The sequence below is a fragment of the Synchiropus splendidus genome, chromosome 14 (genome assembly GCF_027744825.2).
Source record: "Synchiropus splendidus isolate RoL2022-P1 chromosome 14, RoL_Sspl_1.0, whole genome shotgun sequence".
Classification (NCBI taxonomy): Eukaryota; Metazoa; Chordata; class Actinopteri; order Syngnathiformes; family Callionymidae; genus Synchiropus; species Synchiropus splendidus.
In genome coordinates this window covers 1,445,359-1,464,417 of record NC_071347.1, presented here as the reverse complement: position 1 = coordinate 1,464,417, position 19,059 = coordinate 1,445,359, and the positions used below count along the sequence as shown (strand labels likewise).

The following is a 19,059-nucleotide window of genomic DNA, read 5'->3' as shown; positions in this document are numbered from 1 at the left end:
ATAGGCGAATAATAAATTCTGGGTGTAATATCTAATAAAAAGCAAAATCGATACAGGTTCAATAGCATAGCAAACTGTATGCTATAATAGTAAATACTATGTGCGCTCGCATGCATTCTTAATACGCAGAGATGAGAAAGTGTTCGCCCCTTCCTGACTTTTTTGCGTGTGACACCTACTCAAATGTTTCACGTCACCATACAGATTTCCATATAAGACAAATACAAAATAAAGCACACGTTTTTAAAAATACAGAATCAAAATGTAGGTTTTAATTAAAACGGAAACCTGCATGGTCTTGTGTCCGGTGCCCCAAGATAAGACATAACTTTACTATGGTTTACCACACACAGGCTTGAGAACTGTACCTGTTCTTAGTCAAGAAATCACTTCAATCGGACCTGCCTTATCCCTCTTGTAGAGGAGGGGTTACACTGCCCCCCGCTGGGTGGCGAGCACATTATCATTCAGTGGCGAGCATAGATCTACCTGTATACTGTACATAGACGCCTTTGGGATGATGTGTCTACCTGATGGCCATCATGGATCAGGTCGGGCCGCGATTGCTATACATTGAAGTCATTCATCGTCAATTCACAACCGCTTAGTCCTGTTCAGGGTTGCGGGGAGTGCTGGAGCTTATCCCAGCTGTCATTCATTTCAATTCTAAATTCTCAACTAAAGCCTGCAAACCCATGAAATGGTAACAAGCATTTCCATTCAGCCATCTTTTTTTTTTTTTACAAGTAAAGCTTTTTTTCTACTCACTGTCAATTCTCATTGACAAACAAGAAAAACGTGACATGACAGTGTCTGATATATATCCAGTTTTTTAATTTTCAATTGTTCCAGACCTTGTCCTTTTCTATCTATACATATTCTATTCTATACATATCTTCAAGCTGCAGAGTATTTTATCATCTTTTTATTTACATTCACAAATGAAGGTGTATGAATCGTGTAGAATTTTCAACAGGTTAGCTATTTTGAGCTTGCCTCCACCTACCTATCCATCAGTCGAGAATCCATCATCAAGAAAAAAAATTAATACAAGAATAAAATTCTCTGAAATACTGTGTTGTACCCTGCTGGTTCAGAATTCAAACATCAATATTGTTTCTCTGAATTAGCACCTTTGAACACATGTATTCATGTGCAACTTGTTTAATCACCCAGTTTCAGCCTAAGATGAGGATTCCATGTGCCACTCTAGTTGTTCTTTTCAACAGTACAATACAATACACCTATCATGATGTATGGTTTAGAGACTGCTACACAGACAGACAAGCAGAGTCACAAGTGTCAGAATTGATGGTCAGGTGAATGTGGACAATTTGTGGCGCAACTAGTGAGGAAAAGGAAAATCCTGTAAGACATTGAAGATTGTAGCTACTCACAAACATTCAACATAAATATTTAACGGCATGAGCACTTCATTATCTTTTGCATGTGATAACTTTTGTATCATTTATGTTTAGACCTTACCATAGAGAGAATATACACATTGGCTGCCATTGTACATTGGCCACCATTAGATTTAGCTCTTCCAAAATTTCAGCTTTTGTTCAAGGATATCAACAACTGTTGATGTATGTCTGTTTTTGGAATTAATTAAGATTCCCTGCAGAAGAATCCTTTTGATGCAAATTTACTATCTTAATGCTTGAAAATTGCAACAATGTCTCTGAAAACTGAGTGATGATCCCCAACGTGAATATCTTTAATTGCTGTACTTTCAAGTGTCACAAGCCAACAGAACTAACAGAAACTCTATGTAGTTACAAAAACAAAAAAAAGTACTGTTACAGCATACAAACATGAATATCAATCTCCAGTTGTGACCCCAATGCTCCATTGGAAAAGCGTCTTATTCCAATTCCTTCTCCATTTTAAAGTCCACATATGAGATTGTTAATACAAATTCTACCAAGATGAACAAACCCAAACTAATAACGAGCATTGTTTAGGAGTTGTAAAAGTGATATGTTCAACAATTTCACATTTACCTGCCGATGCAAAGATCGGAGAGGAATTTCCCCACTGTGGAACAAATGAGGGATGTCTCGACCTATAGGAAATTTTGCCGCCGTTTGTAAAAAGTGCATCGAGGCTGATTCTAAGCAATAAGCAACGAGTTCATGCCTTGAACGAATGTGACCTGAGTATGATCTGGGACATCTTGTCATAGGATTGAAGATTGGATCATCATGTGTTCACAAACATGCTTTGATGTGATTACAGACATTCAAACAATGAAAATTCAATTCAAGTGAAAACTTAACAGGATTTTTCAGAATTTAGAATTACATTTGTGACTGGTGGGGAAAATGAAAAAGTTCTTGAGTTAAGTTTTTCTTTTTTATTAAATTTGAGAAATGGCTGAATGAATGAAAACAAGTTTGTTGAGCAATTCACGAGTAAGTAAAAATGATCTGTTTTAAATTGAAAAAACTCACACAACTCATATGAGCAGGAATAGTTGTGTCACCCATTAGAGTGGATGGCCTTTCGAACTATTACTGAAAACTAAAAGTAATTATTTCCTCTGCTTGATGTTTTCAGCGGTAGTCAGAAAAAAAAAATGTTTTTAACATTACTCAGATGTCTCCCAATTATGTCTAGTAACTTTGACATTTTTTAACCATAGGATAGAGACGTTACACATTTAATTATTTAATGTAGAATTAATTTGAATTACTCACCTGTGACACAAGAACAGAAAGATCAACTTTGAGCCTTCTGTGCAATTTTCCCAACATCTTTGGAGGGACATTAGGGATGAAAGGTAAATGTTCCTTTAAAGCATCACATTAGGACTGATTCTCACCCACCAGTAAAGCAGCGAGCACACAGAACCCCAGAAAAATTGAGATTGAGTGCCAGGTTACTCAGCTATTGGCAGATGGCTTAGTGGAGCCTCTCCAGTGGTCTTAGTTAAAAAGAAAAGAGGGAAATGGAAATTTTGTGTGGATTATCGACGACTCAACTCAGTGATTGTGAAAGATTCACATTTACTTCTCACGGGTGGACGACACTTTGTGTGCTCTTGCGGGGTCACTCTTGATTTCTTGGACAGTTATTGGCAGGTAGAAGTGGCTGAGGACGACAGGGAAAAGACTGCTTATACTACAGGTCAAGGAATATATCAATGGAGAGTCATGGCCATGGGTCTCTCCAATTCTCCTTCAGCGCATGATGGAGCTCATACTGCGAGGCCTGCCTTGGCATATGTGCATGGTCTACATGGATGACATATTCATTTACAGTCGCATGTATGATGACCAGCTTGCTCATTTGAAAGAGGTTTTGTCCCGAATACAGGAGGCGGGGCTTCGTCACAATCCAAAGAAATGTCATTTTGCTTCCTGCGAGCCACATGGTAAAGGCACTTGCTCACATTGTTTCACTGCAGATGGTAAGTTTCTTTGAAACAGTTAACACGTTAATAATAGAACCAAGTATATGTTAATGTGACAGCAGTCCATCATTGGCTTGGCTGATGCAGCTCAAGTTAATTCTGAGACTGCAAGTTCCTGTGTGGAAAAAATAGACTTAAGCTGTACGACTGAAATCATGGCAGCAGGTCATGGGAAGACCTTGTGATTGTCAACTGTCCAACCCACAAAAAATGACTTCTGTCCTTTAAAAATAAGATAACTTTGGTTTATTTATTTGTATACTTTCCTATTAAGGTTTAGGTTCTAAAAGGATGTGAGCTTATGTTTTTTCTTTAGGTCACATCCTTTTTCTGAGCCAGAACTTTTGGGCCAATCACATACACAAGGAAGTGAAAATGGAATTGAAAGTCACTTGTCTGCCTCAAGACATGTCTGTGTCTGATGACATCTTAAACTCACTCATCTGAAGAGTGAGTCTGAGTTTAAGTGGGCACTCAAATGATTGAAGGACAAATCAATATGCAAAAAAATATATTCTGTCTTGCTTCCAAAAGATTTTGTTGTTCTGCGTGATAGCACGCACCACGGACAGAAAAGTCAGTCTGTCTGGTTGTCTTACCGGTGGACAGTCGATCATGGACTGGGGTGAAACATGGAAACTGCATGGAAATATGGCGCTTACGTTGAAACTTCGCTGAATTTCTGCAATACCGGCAGGCAAAACACATGATAAGATAACATGAGATAACACCTGAAATTGGGCCATTTTTTAAACATTTCTATAGTTACAGAATGAAAATACGACATTGATAGCGTTTGTTTCAAAATAACCTTCTTTATTATTTTAAGAGTTTTAGATATTATTTGGTTGAGCCGCGACGTATTTCCTGTTGAGGTTGTGGTGCGCGCGCACGCGAAAGGGGCGCGCTTTGTCGGCTGGAGTGCTCCTCTTCAACATTCACACTTTCTCGGTTCCCATTTCCAGCGACAAAACCTGCTTCATATTAGCTGCCGAAAGTCCAACTAAGCGAAACATTCCTGCAAAAAGCTTTTTGGAAATATTTTCCCAATGATCAAAGTTCAGATCCCGTCGCTGGAAAAAAAGGTGGATGAGTCGGGAAAGTCGAAGAAGGTGAGAGCTAATCATCTTTGACTTTATTCCACGCCTGTTGACTGACCTGAATCTAGCGTTGGAAGTTTTAGTTTTGTTTGGTTGAGGATTGTCAGGTGAGCGTCTCTCCAGGTGAATTTACATGCCGGAAGAAGTGTGGGCGCAGCTGCGGAACCAAGTCGCAAGCAGCCAAGTTTTCACCGTAAATCTCAGACATATCTGTCATGTTATGTAAAGTACGCGGAGAAAACCACCAGTTATAATAAGCAACGCACGCACCTTTGGTGGATGGGTCTGTCTAAAGGCAAATTCCTTTCTTATGATCCCTCAGTGTGTCGCTTTTTCAATGCTTGCGTGTGACCAGAAACTGTTTAATTTTATTGTGTGCGACAGTTACTTGTTAATTGTTATGTTACTGTTACTAAGTTAATTGTTTATGGTCGTTCTAAATGTGCCAATGAATAAACAAGCGACATGTCCATGGAGTTCCCCTTCTCACCTACAGTAGAGACTGACAGACGTTGGAAAAACAATTTGAGGTCGATGATGAAGAATTCAGTAATGCTGTCTCTTTATTTGATTGTACTGCATCACCATGGGAAGCTAATGACCCTAACTTGTTTTCCCAGTCAAGTATGTTTGATTAACATGTTAGTGGTTTAGTTGGAATAAATGAATGTCAGCTGCTCTTGAGGTGAACTAGTTTCCTCCATGTACAGGTGATTGTTGTTGTGCTTTGTAATTCTTTATGTCTTCTATTTGCAGCTTTTCCGGGTGGAAGTTTTGTTCAACGAGAGGAAACACTTTGTTCTACGCAAAAGCAGCGAGTTCCAGGCTCTTCATAGGAAGGTAGGGAAAATATTTTAATGTTTTTCACTGCAACCATCATTCATCATCAGTTGAATATTATGTTGCGGAGTATGACAAACACTGCCTGATATGTGGATCCTTCAGCCAGTAGCAACAGTGCGATGGTTTGTCACAATCCAGACTCTGTTCTATTGTCTCATGGGGAGAGGTGCTGGGAGCATTACATTCCAAAACCTCTGCATTTCAGGGGAGACTTGTTCTCTCCTGTGAGCAGGCATTCCTACAGAGTGACATTTCTGTTGGTTTGTCCAGCAGGCCAATTTTCAGAAACTGACCAAATACTGGTTTGTATGGAAAATGGGTTTGACACCGGGTGCAATGACACCCATTTTACATGTTACATGTGAATTGTTTGCATTTTGTCTTTGTTGTGAGTCACAGTTGGATCATTTTTTTGTTGCTCTAAGTGTTGATATCTATGCCAGATGAAGACTTTATGAAACCCTTTCTCATTTCTCATGTTGTGTTTATAATTTCATTCAATATTGTTCTTTGTCCCACACATATGTATGGCTTTCAGCTCAGGAAGATCATTCACACCCCTGACTTCCCTAGTAAGAGGAACCCCCACTTGAGGACAAAACCTGTGGAGCAGAGGCTGCAGGAGCTGGAGGATTACATTCAGGTAACTTCATTGGGCATGCAGTATCGCTGACTGATTATATTAATCCTCTTGTTTCATTATATCTGTGATAAAAACATAATCATGATAATTAGTTTAATTTACATAGAAATTTACATAGATAAATAAAAAAACAACAACATAAAATGGGTTTTATTCAAACAAAAGACAGTAATAGCATGCTAAAGTCAAAAGCCCAAATAAAATGCTCGCCCATAGAAGTATGTTTTAAGTGCAATTTGCTAGTAAGGAACCAATTGTGTCTTGTTTTTCAAATGGAAAAACCTTTGAAGATATGTTTTCTCTGGTGGCCCAGGAGATCATCTACCAGAATGAGGATGCACCACAGGTCCTGCTGGACTTCCTGCACCTCAAACATTTTCACACGGGGAACAGGATGAGCAGCATGGAGTAGGTGTCCTTGAACAACAAGCATAGTCACAGCGGGTTCTACTAACATGAGATATCCCTGTTCCACAAAGATGTGTGTAAATTGTAAACTCACATTCCCTGTTTGTCAGATCTCTGGATGAGCTGGACAGTCAGGATGACAGGTAGAGGCCTGTTTTGTTAATTTCAAGCTTCAAACTTTTTTTAAGCTTCCATTTATTTTCATCATCATTTCCATCACTGTCTTTTACTTTGTTCAGCTATCAGTTACCAGTGCAGCCAGTCCTGGGATACATGCGAGATCCTTATATCTCTCGATGCATATCAGGTGAGGTATCTGCTACGTGTATGGTAATAGTTTTCAGCAAGTTCCATTGTTTCCAATGTTCCCATTCAGTTTTCATTTGAACTGCCAATCTTTTTAGGTGTGCCTGATGTTGTTGTGGACGGTGTCCTTCAGGGTTTTTATCCACGGGATGTCCGAGTCAGCTTCACCACCCTGCCTTTGAACACCGCCACATGTTGAAAGCTGATATATGGTGATATATGATCGTTTCTGCTTGTTGGAATCACAGGTGGTCTGAAATTGAGCCAAAACTTCTTCCTTTGATAACCATGCTCAGAAAAGTACAATTCTTTTTACAGTACAGATAAACACATTTTCACATGGCAAGATATAGATATGGCAGAATGAATAAACGTTTGTCTCTCTCTATCTTTGTTAGGACATAATGCTTCCCCCGCATCTCACCCTAAACTATCCAAAACAAATGGCTAACCTTAGCCAATGACATGTAACCAAACCTAAACCCAATTACAATGACCTCGGTAGTTATTCGATGTTATAACCATCAAAACCTGATGAGGGCTGGGCAAAATGTCCTCACAAGACGGGGGTCTTGTTTGCTCACCACTAAGGATGTAGAGTGAACCCTCGCTATAACACGGTTCACCTTTTGCGACTTTGCTGTTTCACAGATTTTTTTAGTGCAGTTTTTTTTTTTTTTTTAAACAGTGCATTGTGTTCTGCATCCTGGTTGGCTAAGGGACTAAACAACGTGAACAGTCTCCGCGCCTCATCTCTGTACAGCTTGCCAAATTTATGTTTGCAAAGGTAGTCCATGATAAAACCCACAATGTCAACAAAACGTTCTGAGGGTGCGCCCAAAAGGAAGAGAAAGATGCTAAATATCGCAGAAAAAGTTACTTCTGGACATGCTGAAGGAAGGTAGAAGCTATGCAGCTGTCGGGCGCCATTACGGAATAAATGAATCTTTCATTCGTTCCATAAAGAATGAGGAAATAACATAAGGAGGACGGCAGCAATACGTTTTAACAAGAATGCAGAAAGGGTTGTAACTGTCCGCAACAAGACCATTGTAAGGATGGAGTCTGCTTTAGCTTTGTGGATTAGTGACTGCAGGAAAAAGATCATTCCGCTGGATACCGACGTTATCCGCACAAAAGCTAAAAATCTTTATGAAACCTTTGCTGTGTTGCTTTGTGGCGACCCTGAAGGGAGAAGCTGGAAGGAAAAGAAGTAGCGGGGCGGAGTGACGAAGAGGCAAAGTTAGAGGAACGGTGAAATACGTGCAAGTCACAAGGTGTCCAAACCTCGTATTGACTATTAAAAATATTGTTTTACAGTTTTTCCAAAAACTGTCATAGTTATTTGTTGAAAATGTTTATGTTTTTATTTTTTTTAAATGCTTGGGCCTGAAAACAGGTTTTGGTGTTTAGTTTCATTGTATACCTAGTTCAGTATTGTATAATAAATGTAAAAAATAAAGCTGACTACTTCACGGATTTCGCCTATCAGAGGTTCTTTTTGGAACGTAACCTCTGTGATAAATGAGGGTTCACTGTACTAGCAATAGGTAACGTCCCAGTGGCTCCGGGATCCTTGTGTGACTTGTCGTAAGTCAGTGAAGCACTCAAGATACATGCTGAGCGGCAGTGGGTGCTGGTTTTTGTTCCAATCCAACAAGCACAGAAACAGGTTCACCAATTAGGTGTCTGAAGACAAATCAGTTGATTATCAGTCTGATGCTGCTTGTTTCAACTGTTTCAATTTGATCGGTTGTAACAGATCCCAGCACTGACTATGGCTCTTTCTGGTTTTGGATACTCCTGCTGTAAAGCTTATTAACCAGACACAGCAATGGACTCCAACACAGGCGATGATCAGCCAGTCGTCAAGGCAAGTGAAGATCCACTCCCCGGGTGAAGGTCCTGTGAGCAAGGGTGTAACCAAAGATGAAGCTCTGTGGACCTTGGACTGACCAGACACATCCAAGATGGGGAGAATTTCCAAATGAGGCAGAGCTTCTGGAACAAGAATAATTGGTCCACCAGTACCTGAGTGGTGAACTTTCTCCGCCTGGTTATCTCGCTGGTGTGGCTGTGGATGCCGGGGAAATGCAGGTGCGGAGAACAGTGTGATACGTGCTGGAATGTCACCAAACATCTGTCGTTTCATTGCTCTAAAGCTAGTTTGCCCATAAGCCACAGGGTTCCGAGTGCGAGAAAAGAGTAGCTGTTTGTCCGGAAATGGCGGTATGAGTATCCAGTCACAGGAAGCGTACGAGTCACGTTCAGCGTGAGGCCAGCTAGATGGCCTCCCTGTCCCCAACTCGTGACTTGATTGGCTATCGCAACTGTCCATCAACTGTATGTGTCCGCTCAGTCTGAGGGTACCTGCACCTGCACTCTTGACTGTGGCGTTGGACCGATTTCATCCAACACGAGCTAGCTGAATTCTGATTGGATAAAAACTCTAACCTAGAAAAACAACACAGGGATATACTATGAATATGATTACAATATATACTACATATAATATATTTTGGGAAAATACATTAAAAATGAAATTCAGGCTCGGATGGTGAAAAAAACAGTGCACCAGGGCCCTGCTGGGCATCAACGCGGCCCTGGTCGTCGGTGGAGTTCAGTGCGCGTGCGCAAGACGGTAGGCGGAAGTAGTGCTGTGCTGGTGGTGTTGAACTGTCTGTCTTCCTCTGCACAGAACTATACTCACCACGAGCACCGGTCCAAAACTACTCAATGACCCCAGACTCGCGTATTACTTCATAACGCGTCTCCTGCTGCAACGGACCTGAAACTGGCACTTGAGCGGTTCCCTCTGAGGCTCGCTGTAAAGGTTAGGGTTCTTTTTTTCGTATCAATGTGATGACAACATGCGATTCTAAAGCTCTGACTTGAGATCACAGGATAATCGCTGCAGCTAAAGCGAGTGCTGGTCAGATTAACTGCAGAAAAGAGCAGCTAAATATACCTGCGCTAGTGAGCTAGCAGCAAGCTAGCAAGAACTGAAAAGAGTAACTGAGCTTTGTGATACATTACTTTGAAAGCACATACTATTTTCGACTTTGCCAGTGACATATCCGCCAACGTTCGAGAAAACAATCAAGTGTCTGTATTTCTCATTCAATGATGGTGTATTGAAACTAATTAATAGCTCGTAAAAAATAAAATACATGTGGCAAATAGTAAAACACGGAATATTCTCTTATGTTTGTGTCATCTACTCGTCATTTACATCTCTGAAAAATGCTCAGAACTTTTTGACCAGTGCATATCAAAGGTTTGAGGTATTTGTTTATTGTCCAGAGCAGAGATCACCAGAGGCCAAGGTAGTCCACTCTAGGTGTAAAGTCTGTGGGTTTTTTTTCTAAATAGAAAACATTTGATCACGAATCAATGTCATGTTTCAATGGCTTTGATGCGTGTATATTGACTTTATCATGCATCAGCAAATGTGTCTGATAATTTGGAGCCCTTCATCTAAAATAAAGCTAAAGATCATTTTGAGATTTGAGTCGGCTAGTCATGCCATTGCGATTATCATGTTGGGAATAGAACATGAATGTGTACAAATAACAATGAAAGTGAATTGTTGTGAACATAAATGGTGTTTTGAAACTTGAATTTTTAATTGAATTTTAATGGCTCATAATTCGGTGTGAAAGTTATGTGTCCCCAGTGAGTTGCAAAGGTCACACAGCCTCAGCCAGTTCTCATTTTAAAGCAGCTTGTGCTCAGAGAATGATGACGTCACTGCTAGCTGACTAATGTCGACTTGTCATTGCAGTCAGTAATAAAATAAATAAGTGAATAAAAGGACATTTTTTCTGCAATTACCAGGTCTCTGATTTGTGTGGGTCCAGCTGCGATTAGCTGAACCCACGGTTAGCCTGATGCAATGGCTGGGCTGAAAAGAATAGACATGCTTAAGCAATTGGGGTATGGCATCACCAGGGCTTGAGTTTCTCCGCTGGTTGTGTGAGTGTTGGAGACCACATTAGTGCAACAGCCCCTCTCCCCTAGAGTTTATGAAGAATGTAGCACTTCATAGTTGCTGCAACAGTGAATTGGACTGTGTGTTTTAAAGACAGTGTATTCTTAAAGTTTCCTGCTGATCCAGTTTACAAAATATAATATGATTTGCAATCACCATCAACATATTCTGGACGCCAATGAAGAAAAAAAAATCTTTGTTGATGATCCTAATTGACTACACAGTGGCTCTTCTGATGAGACCGTCTGGCTGTGATGAGCGAGAGCTGGATCATTGAATGCTTGTCCAAAAACCGTCTAACTTCAAAACTGGATGGATCAGACATTTGAAGATTCCACGACCGCACTTTTGATTCTGCAGCCCCTCACGCTGAGTCAGACCATATACTCTTAATTTAAATGATAGATTTCTATCTATTTCTATCTATCTATCTAGGTAACCTCATATCTTCTATAGCTGTACCTGCTGTGTTCCCCAGGAAGCATGACAGTGGTTTGGGTTACAGCAGGTGCGTCCAAAGCAGTCCTCATAGGGCCCCACAAATCTTCACTAATCAGGTATCTGAAGACGGCAGTCAGTTGATTATCATTGTGGTGCTCCTTGTTTCCGCTGATGCCTGATTGGCTTAACTGTGTGTGCTTGGCTTGAAACTAAACCCTGCACCACCCGTGATCCTTTCTGGAACAGTGAGGACAAAACAGATATGGTTTTATTAAAGTTAGGTTTAAATAAAATACATACATTCATGAGCAAATAATTGCATTCTCTGGACCAATTTGCCACTGATGTCACAATGTGGCCAAGCAGCTGACCCACTTGGTCCAGTGTTCTTTTCAGTGTGAGCTATCTGCATGAAAACATGCCTGTTTGACTGGTCGACTTAGGTAATTGTACTGTATTATTTTGAAAGCTTACATGGAGTCTGAATCCCGTCACGACTTTAATGCATCATTGATGTTGTCTTCCTTTAGTGCTAATCCACTGAATCACTGTGACTAATATCAGGGTCTTTGTTTTTTTATGATCCAAAGGTGCTAAATTGTATTTCAAAGACACAGCAGTGCTTTTGTATCCAAACTATTATTAGCAATGCCTGCAAAGTTTATGTTTATTCTTCAATCCAGGACAAACAACACAGTTTAAAGAGTAGGTAATGAAATATTTTCAAAACAGTTGTAAAATAGTATTTCTGACTGCTTTGCTAATCTGTACAGTTACCCCACAGTATAAGGAATAAGAATTGTAACTAGAATTAGGACATGTTCTAGATATAAAACACAATTACAATCAGGATATTATGCTGCTGATTTTGTTCTGAAAAAAGTACGAACCAAAGAATAAAAATTATTGCAGTAGCATCTCAGTTTCCTGCAATCCTGCGGCCACCTTGACTATACCACTCTGAAAATCAAATAAGCTGGACTTGTTTGTCTGTTAAACACTACATCTTCAGTACTTGCCACAAACTTGCATTTTTCAACCGGACTAAAACAGGAACTCACACCAGCTTGTATTTCTTACTGGTAGTGGTACTAGCAGCTGCTAACACTGTTAGCACTTAGTGATAATTATGTCAAAGCTGATGCTGTTTTGCACTTCCTCTCCTCCGAGGCTGTGTCTAGATGCTGGATTAAAGCCACTGGTGTTACCAGTTTAGCCGAGCAGCTGGACAGAAGCATAAACGCAGGACACAAATGCCATGTCTGAAGAGTGTAAGCGTAATAGTCAGTGTGCCTTTTTTGTTGCTTGCAAGAGTGTTACAGTGCCACTACATTGTGTTCAACTCACATATCGATTTTAGTGTACATTATTTTACCTTGCACTCTGTTATTAGACTTTATTGTGTAATCACTGTTGGTTGTTGTTTGTTCATTTGTATAATGACAATCCTAAACGTATATCAATCAATCTTTCAGGTTTGCTTGGAAAGAGGTTTACTTGGAAGTCATTTGATTTTAGCAGTGTTTTTTTAATAATCAAAATAATCAAGCTAGTCAAAACTACAACTTAACTCATATATGAGACATACTGTATTTACAAGTGTTAATTGACGTGTCTTTCTGCAGGAGTGTGTCGGCCTGTCATGTGGACCAAAGCATCTGTGGCGGCCCTCTTGGCATTAGCTCTGGGATACTTGTACAACAGTCCCCAGCTGCAGGTGCAGATCATTCAGTATGTACCATTGCCACATTTTCCTTCACAATCTCAGAGCGCAGAAAGCCTAGAACAGGTCATCTCAGCTGCCTGGGGGACGCTTATCACCCTACCGACGCAACAGTGGAGCCGAGTGGCAGTCGGGTGAGTGTGTGAATTCTCATATAAAATGTCTTGCTGAAACGTTTTTCAAGCCTAAGTTCTAGGAGGCTGAAAAATTATTCCACTGGAGGAGTATATTCAGAGTCTTGATTGTCATGATGTTGTAGCTGCCATATTGAGTGGCTACATGTGCAGATTTGTTATTTGGGGTGCAACTCAACCTACTGTTTCTCTTGAAGTGTAAATGCCTGTTTGGACGTGGTTGTCTCTGGAGTGGGACTCTTACAAGCTCTGGCCATGGACCCCGGTAATGGACTGGACCATGCAGTGTTGCACACAAAACAGGATTTGAAGGAAGCCTTCATCCACTACATGCAACGTGGAGCAGCAGCTGAGCGTTTCTTCAGTGACAGCGAGGTCTTTCAGAAGATTGCACGGGCTGCAATTGAGTACCCCGGGGCCAAGGCAGGATTTCCCTTCGATCCTCTGACACACTGAGTGTGAAGTCCCATCATCAGCATGACTGTCCTGTGTTCTTCCTGCAGCTCTATGTGGGAGGAAATGCCGCCCTTATTGGCCAGAAGCTTGCCACTTACCCCGATCTTGTGGTACAAAACATTTTTCTTCAACTCCGCAGTTCAGCATAGTTCACAAATGAAGTCCTTCACGGTTGTCGGTGATTTTTTTTTTTGTAATTATATGAAAGTGGATTCCGGGTTCACATTGAAACAAACTAAAACAATGTGTAGTAATGAGCCCACAGCTCCAGTATGCTAGAGAAAGTTATAATCTGGTTCTGTTCTTCAGGTCCTCCTGTGTGGTCCTGTGGGCCCTAAACTTCATGAGTTGCTGGATGAACAAATCGTTGTCCCTCCTCATTCCCTGAATGAGATTGATCAGTACCATCTGATCCTGGAATACAAAGCAGGTCATCAGTATGTGGTTGTGTCTCAGTGTGGTGACAGTTGCAGCATCACTCATATTGCTGCTTCTATCTCAGGTGAAGAATGGGGTTCAACTCTGGCGCCTCAAGCCAACCGCTTCATATTCTCTCACGATGTGTCTAACGCCAAGATGAGCTTGCTTGAGACCTTCGTGGCCAGTTTGGATGACTTCCAACCAGATCTGGTCGTCCTTTCTGGACTGCACATGATGGAGGGACAAGGTCGAGAGCTGTGGGAGGCGCGACTAAAGGAGGTGACCTAGCTCTATTCTGATTCCACACTAGTGCTCTGCGTGTCCGTTCAGAATCCCTGCTTGTATGTGCATGTTAGTAAGTTCTTCAGGTTATTTGAATATACTTGTTGGTGTATATAATAAAATTAATGTTGGTGAATTCAAGTACATCTGAACACTGATTGTTTCATCAACACAGGCTGTTGCCTCGATATCAGATATCCGTAAAGATGTTCCAATCCACCTGGAGTTGGCCAGCATGACGGACAAGGACTTCATGAACAGCATCATGCAAGAGGTACGTGTTTGTCTAAGACGTCCCATTTTGCTTTTGCATGTTTTAAAATTCATCTAATGTGTTAGTGAGTTGAAACATCACTTTGATGTCCGGTAGATTGGAATACAAAAGAACATCATCTGTGTTGGAGTCATTTTATTGTAAGAATAACTTTTTTTGTCCCCCATTCTGAAACTACGCTCTGAAGGAGTACCTAGCCTGTTGTTGTAGCCGAGGTCAACTCTCAAAACCAAGTGTTAAGGACAATGTGTGATTTACAAATGGGACACCAATGAAATGTAGATAAGTTCGCTGACTGTGAGGGGCAGCATTGTGCAAAAGCGACATTCAAATCGCACTCTGAGCCGGCTGCACTTGATGGTGATCAAATAAAGAGGAAACCTCTGAGACATGGGTCGGAAAGTCAAACTAGTGTTGAACTGCTACCATTCTCAGAGTGAGCGCTGTCACCGGTAAATTGCACGGCTCATTTCACCTCTGCGGCACATTTTTATATTTCTATAACATCGTGTTGTTGATTTGAAGCGAAAATTATCGTTAGGCTCTGCATGTTGTTTCATACAGTGATCGCCAAGTCACTAAAGCTGAATGTTTCTTTTTCTGCATTATTCGGTCAGATATATCTGGTCGCTCCAGTGTATAAGTCGGAGGATAATGTATTGATTGATTTAAATCAATAAATAAAACCCAAACAAAATCCATTGTTTGATGCATGTACCATTCATCGCTCCTGACGTGACTTGGCAGCAATGAAGTGACCTGACTAAGAAACAAGGTTTCGGGGCTGTAAATGTGAACTTCCCCGAGCTCTGATACTTTTTCTCTCTGGGGATTTTTTTCACCTATTTAAAGACACCAAAAACCTCAATTGTGTTCATTTCTATGATTCCTGTTGTGTTTTCCTTGTGACGCTTAATCTTGTCTTATCATTATCGTAGTTCTGTGCCACAGTGACTTTACTGACCCCTGTGCTTTGTTGTGTCTGAGGCCTTGCGTTTCTTGTTAGCAGGTCATGCCTAGAGTCAGATCCGTCGGTCTGAACGAGCAGGAGCTTCTCTTCCTCTCTCAGGCAAGCAACGGGCCACATAGTGACCTTACTTCGTGGAGAGGTATCCCAGATGTGGGCCAGGTCAGTGACATCCTTCTCTGGATTTTGGAAACGTATGGCCGCAGTGACCCATCCTCTGAGGCTGACCTCACTCGCATCCACTTCCACACCCTGGCGTACCATGTCCTTGCCACGGTGGACAACTACTGGGAGAACCAAGCAGCGGCTGTGATGGCTGGAGCTCGAGTGGCCAGCAGTCAAGCGTGTGGCCTGAAGGATGTCGATGTTAGCAAAGTGGAGCTGAAAGCCCCACTCCAGTTTCAGAGCTCATACACAGAACCGCACCAGAAGCTGTCAATCAACCCGAAAGAGCCAGTGACAGTGTGGCAACGCAGAAATGTCACCTTCCATCTGACTCCTGTGCTCGTCTGCAAACAACCTCTGCGGACAGTTGGTCTCGGAGATGCCATTTCAGCAGAGGGACTGGTTTACTCCCATTTACTGAGTCATCAGCCATTCTGACATCTGAACTGTGCTTGTACGTTTCTGAACCAGGATGTGTGTATGCATCGTCCTCCGTTAGTTTCACTCCACTGATATCAAAGAAATACCGCAGTGTCCTGAATCCTGCCTGACACTTAAAGCCCCCCCACCTCTTGGTATAAGGAAGCAACAACAGGACCAGTATGGCCTGGGGACTCACCTGAGACTCACCTATGCATTGGGCAGAGCTCTAAGCCATTGTTCCAAAGAGTTTGTCTGACTTGTTTATGTCCAGCCTACTGTGCCTTTAAAGAATTTGTATTTTATTCCCATGTGAGACAAACTACTTCTTATCATGAGTGCCCTCTCTTGAGCAACGCACACTGCCCACATGTTACACTCGTTTGTTCTGTTTTGTTCTCACTAAAAAGAATAAGTGGGGGAAAACAATCAACAATATTCTTTTCTTGGAAAGTAAGTCTTAATTGTCTTCCTAGTAATTGTGGTACAAACATACAAGCCCATTCATTGCAAAGATAATTTCCCGGCATACATGGGGGCATGCAAACTTGAATTGAGTTTTCCTTATGCAACTCAACTTCACTCTAGTAATGGATCGTCATCATTAAAATACTGTCTAAAGAAAGATGCTCACAATAAATGTAGCTTCTTTTAATTGTTGTTAGTTCTTAGTTATGGCCCTGTTATTCTTTGTGAAGCAGAGAGATTGATGAATACTTGGATATGGTTTAAGTTTTAAAAGTCCTTTATGCAACATAGCCAAGTTAAAATCAGAATGGAACGTGAAAAATGATAGGTCAATTTGTCACATTCTCAAGTGTTGAGCCGTCAAACTACAATGTTGATGACATAAATCCTTGATTCACTCCAACATACAGGGTTATAGATGTAGTATAGATGGACAGCTTATGACCCGACAAGTTTACATCCCATTCCTTGTGCACACCTTCTTGAAGAACAATATTGATGAATATAGTGTGTAAATTGATGCTCAACATTTTCTTGGGTACTGTATTTGTGGGTTTTCCGTGATTTTTTTTTTTTTTTTGCATCTGTTTCGTGGCATTCATGTTTATTTATAAACATTAATAGTGTCCTGTCATTTTCCTCATCCTGCTCAAACATTCAGGTTGCAAACATGTAAAATAGTTTGTTTACCTCATCAGTGCCTGTAACGGCATGCAATAATTGTGTGAATGCAAACACTTAGAGAGACAGGATTTTGTCTTTATTGTGTTTGTAAAAACGGCTGGACAACCTCAGTGGAATGTAATAACAACACCCCTCTTATTTCATTTGGTTGGAATGACAAATGTATCACTCTTTGGACTTAGCCCTCCTCCCCCGCCACTGCCCTATTCAGCTAAGAAATGCAGGGTAATAAATTAATGTCTCCACATGTACCTGCTTCATTTTATTGTACGCTGTGGTGTGAATTATACATACAGACGACCAAATATGTTTAAAAATGGTTCACGGTAAAATGCACAACATTTAAAAGACCCATGTGGGAGGCACACCGACAACCGTAACTTCCCCCTACAGGGCATGTTTGATTTTGACATTGATGGGGACACTGCTTTGTCTTTCAGCTGACATAAATATGTTGATGGGTGACGTATGAACATATCAGGGACTCACTTATCTTACAATTTGATGGTACACTTATTACCTGAGCTAAAAGGGCTTTTACTATTAATTATGGCATTCATTCCCTCAATATATGGGTGTACAAAAACATTTGACCATCTAGAATCAGATATTTGATAATGTTAAAAAAAAATAATAATAAACATCAGTAAAAACTTTTTGAAAATATATCTCTGAAACAGTATTTTCTTGTCTTCAGGATCTGCATAGTTAAGCCTGTACAGTTTTATAATTGTATATAATAACATGTACTTGCACACAGAAAGAAGTGGCCTGTTTTTGACTTCCTTCAAATCCTCATTATGAAACACCCACACGCACACAAACAGACATAGAAACAAAAATGGCTGACTGGAATCATTATATTCATGTTGATTTCCAGAATGACATTTTTGGTTCCTATGACACATGTAGTGGAGCAAGAAACTGGCAAACCAATCAGAGAGCGTGATAGGCAGCGTTACCATGTTACATTACATGAGCATGTAATGTAACCATGCTTATGTTAAGCAAGCAAACCCTCTGGATTTGCTATTGGTAACTCCGTATCGGGGCCCTTTGTTTCAAATCAGCGGCAACATGCCATTTGGGATTTTGGGATTTGACCTCAGGTGTTGACCAAGGCAATCTAGGCTGACAGACTCTGCGGGTACAGTACCCAGTTCAGCAGCGCGACCTGGCCTCGAGTGGCATACCTCGACTGGAGGAGTCAGACCATGTCTTCAGGAGACCGGTCTGTGCAGGCCAGCATGTTGTTGGTCTTTGGGTTCACAGTCCTAAGGAGAAAAAGCTGATCCTAGTGACCAGCTCTTTGTTCACCCTCTTTGGGTTGGCCTTGATGCGCCATCCATGTGCTACATAGCTTGGCACCAATTAATTTGATTATGTGGTTTATAATCGTCACCTGAGTTGCGAAGGTTGGCCGTTAGCAGTTGTGGCTTATTCCTATCTCCTCATATCATCACGGTCTCCTCTGCTGGCCAGGATGTCCTCTTTTAGTCAAGAGGGCCTGGACTTCCATTGTAGATCCTTATGGGCACAGATCACCCTTCATAGTGAGAATCAAGAGGCATCTAAACATCCTTATTCCTCAGGCCCAGTTTGTAGTCGAGAAGTAGGTTCCTGTTCCCAACCTCCCCCAACTAGGGAGAGTTGCTACCTGGTGAGTCTGGAAAATTATTCTGTTCTGCTATCCTATGAGACCCTTGTCAGTTGAGGCAAGGTCCTAAGAATTTCCACTCCTCCCCTTCATGGACCCTTGTCCGACAGATGGGTTGGGTAGGAAATGTTCCACGGTCCATGCTCAGGAGCATGATGAGACTGACCCAGATGCCACCCGTGGTTCATATTGTAAACCAGCTGTCTTATGACCGCTCTGGATACTTTTGTCTGCTGGCCTTCGGCACATTGTTATCAAT

At 41.3% G+C, this 19,059-nt stretch overlaps 2 protein-coding genes across 7 annotated transcripts; both read left to right on the top strand.

The window, feature by feature from the left end:
- The first annotated feature begins 4,335 nt into the window (after positions 1 to 4,335).
- Positions 4,336 to 8,190, top strand: snx22 (sorting nexin 22). Its single transcript, XM_053885902.1, has 7 exons — positions 4,336 to 4,530; positions 5,275 to 5,358; positions 5,900 to 6,004; positions 6,318 to 6,412; positions 6,523 to 6,555; positions 6,652 to 6,719; positions 6,817 to 8,190. Exons 1-7 carry the CDS (start codon positions 4,468 to 4,470, stop codon positions 6,915 to 6,917), a joined length of 549 nt encoding a protein of 182 aa, XP_053741877.1. The 5' UTR covers positions 4,336 to 4,467; the 3' UTR covers positions 6,918 to 8,190.
- Positions 8,191 to 9,355: 1,165 nt separating this feature from the next.
- On the top strand, positions 9,356 to 17,392 carry adpgk (ADP-dependent glucokinase). 6 transcript variants are annotated; one of them, XM_053885451.1, is made up of 9 exons: positions 9,593 to 11,859; positions 12,332 to 12,421; positions 12,776 to 13,007; positions 13,205 to 13,430; positions 13,511 to 13,573; positions 13,773 to 13,893; positions 13,966 to 14,162; positions 14,341 to 14,439; positions 15,446 to 17,392. In XM_053885451.1, the coding sequence occupies exons 3-9, from the start codon at positions 12,793 to 12,795 to the stop codon at positions 16,007 to 16,009; spliced, it is 1,485 nt and encodes a 494-aa protein (XP_053741426.1). In that variant the 5' UTR covers positions 9,593 to 11,859; positions 12,332 to 12,421; positions 12,776 to 12,792; the 3' UTR covers positions 16,010 to 17,392. The 6 variants fall into 6 exon arrangements, with proteins under 6 accessions (XP_053741422.1, XP_053741427.1, XP_053741426.1 ...); XM_053885449.1 differs by having other exon boundaries at positions 12,321 to 12,421; XM_053885447.1 differs by lacking the exons at positions 9,593 to 11,859; positions 12,332 to 12,421 and adding an exon at positions 9,356 to 9,551.
- The last annotated feature ends 1,667 nt before the right edge of the window (positions 17,393 to 19,059 follow it).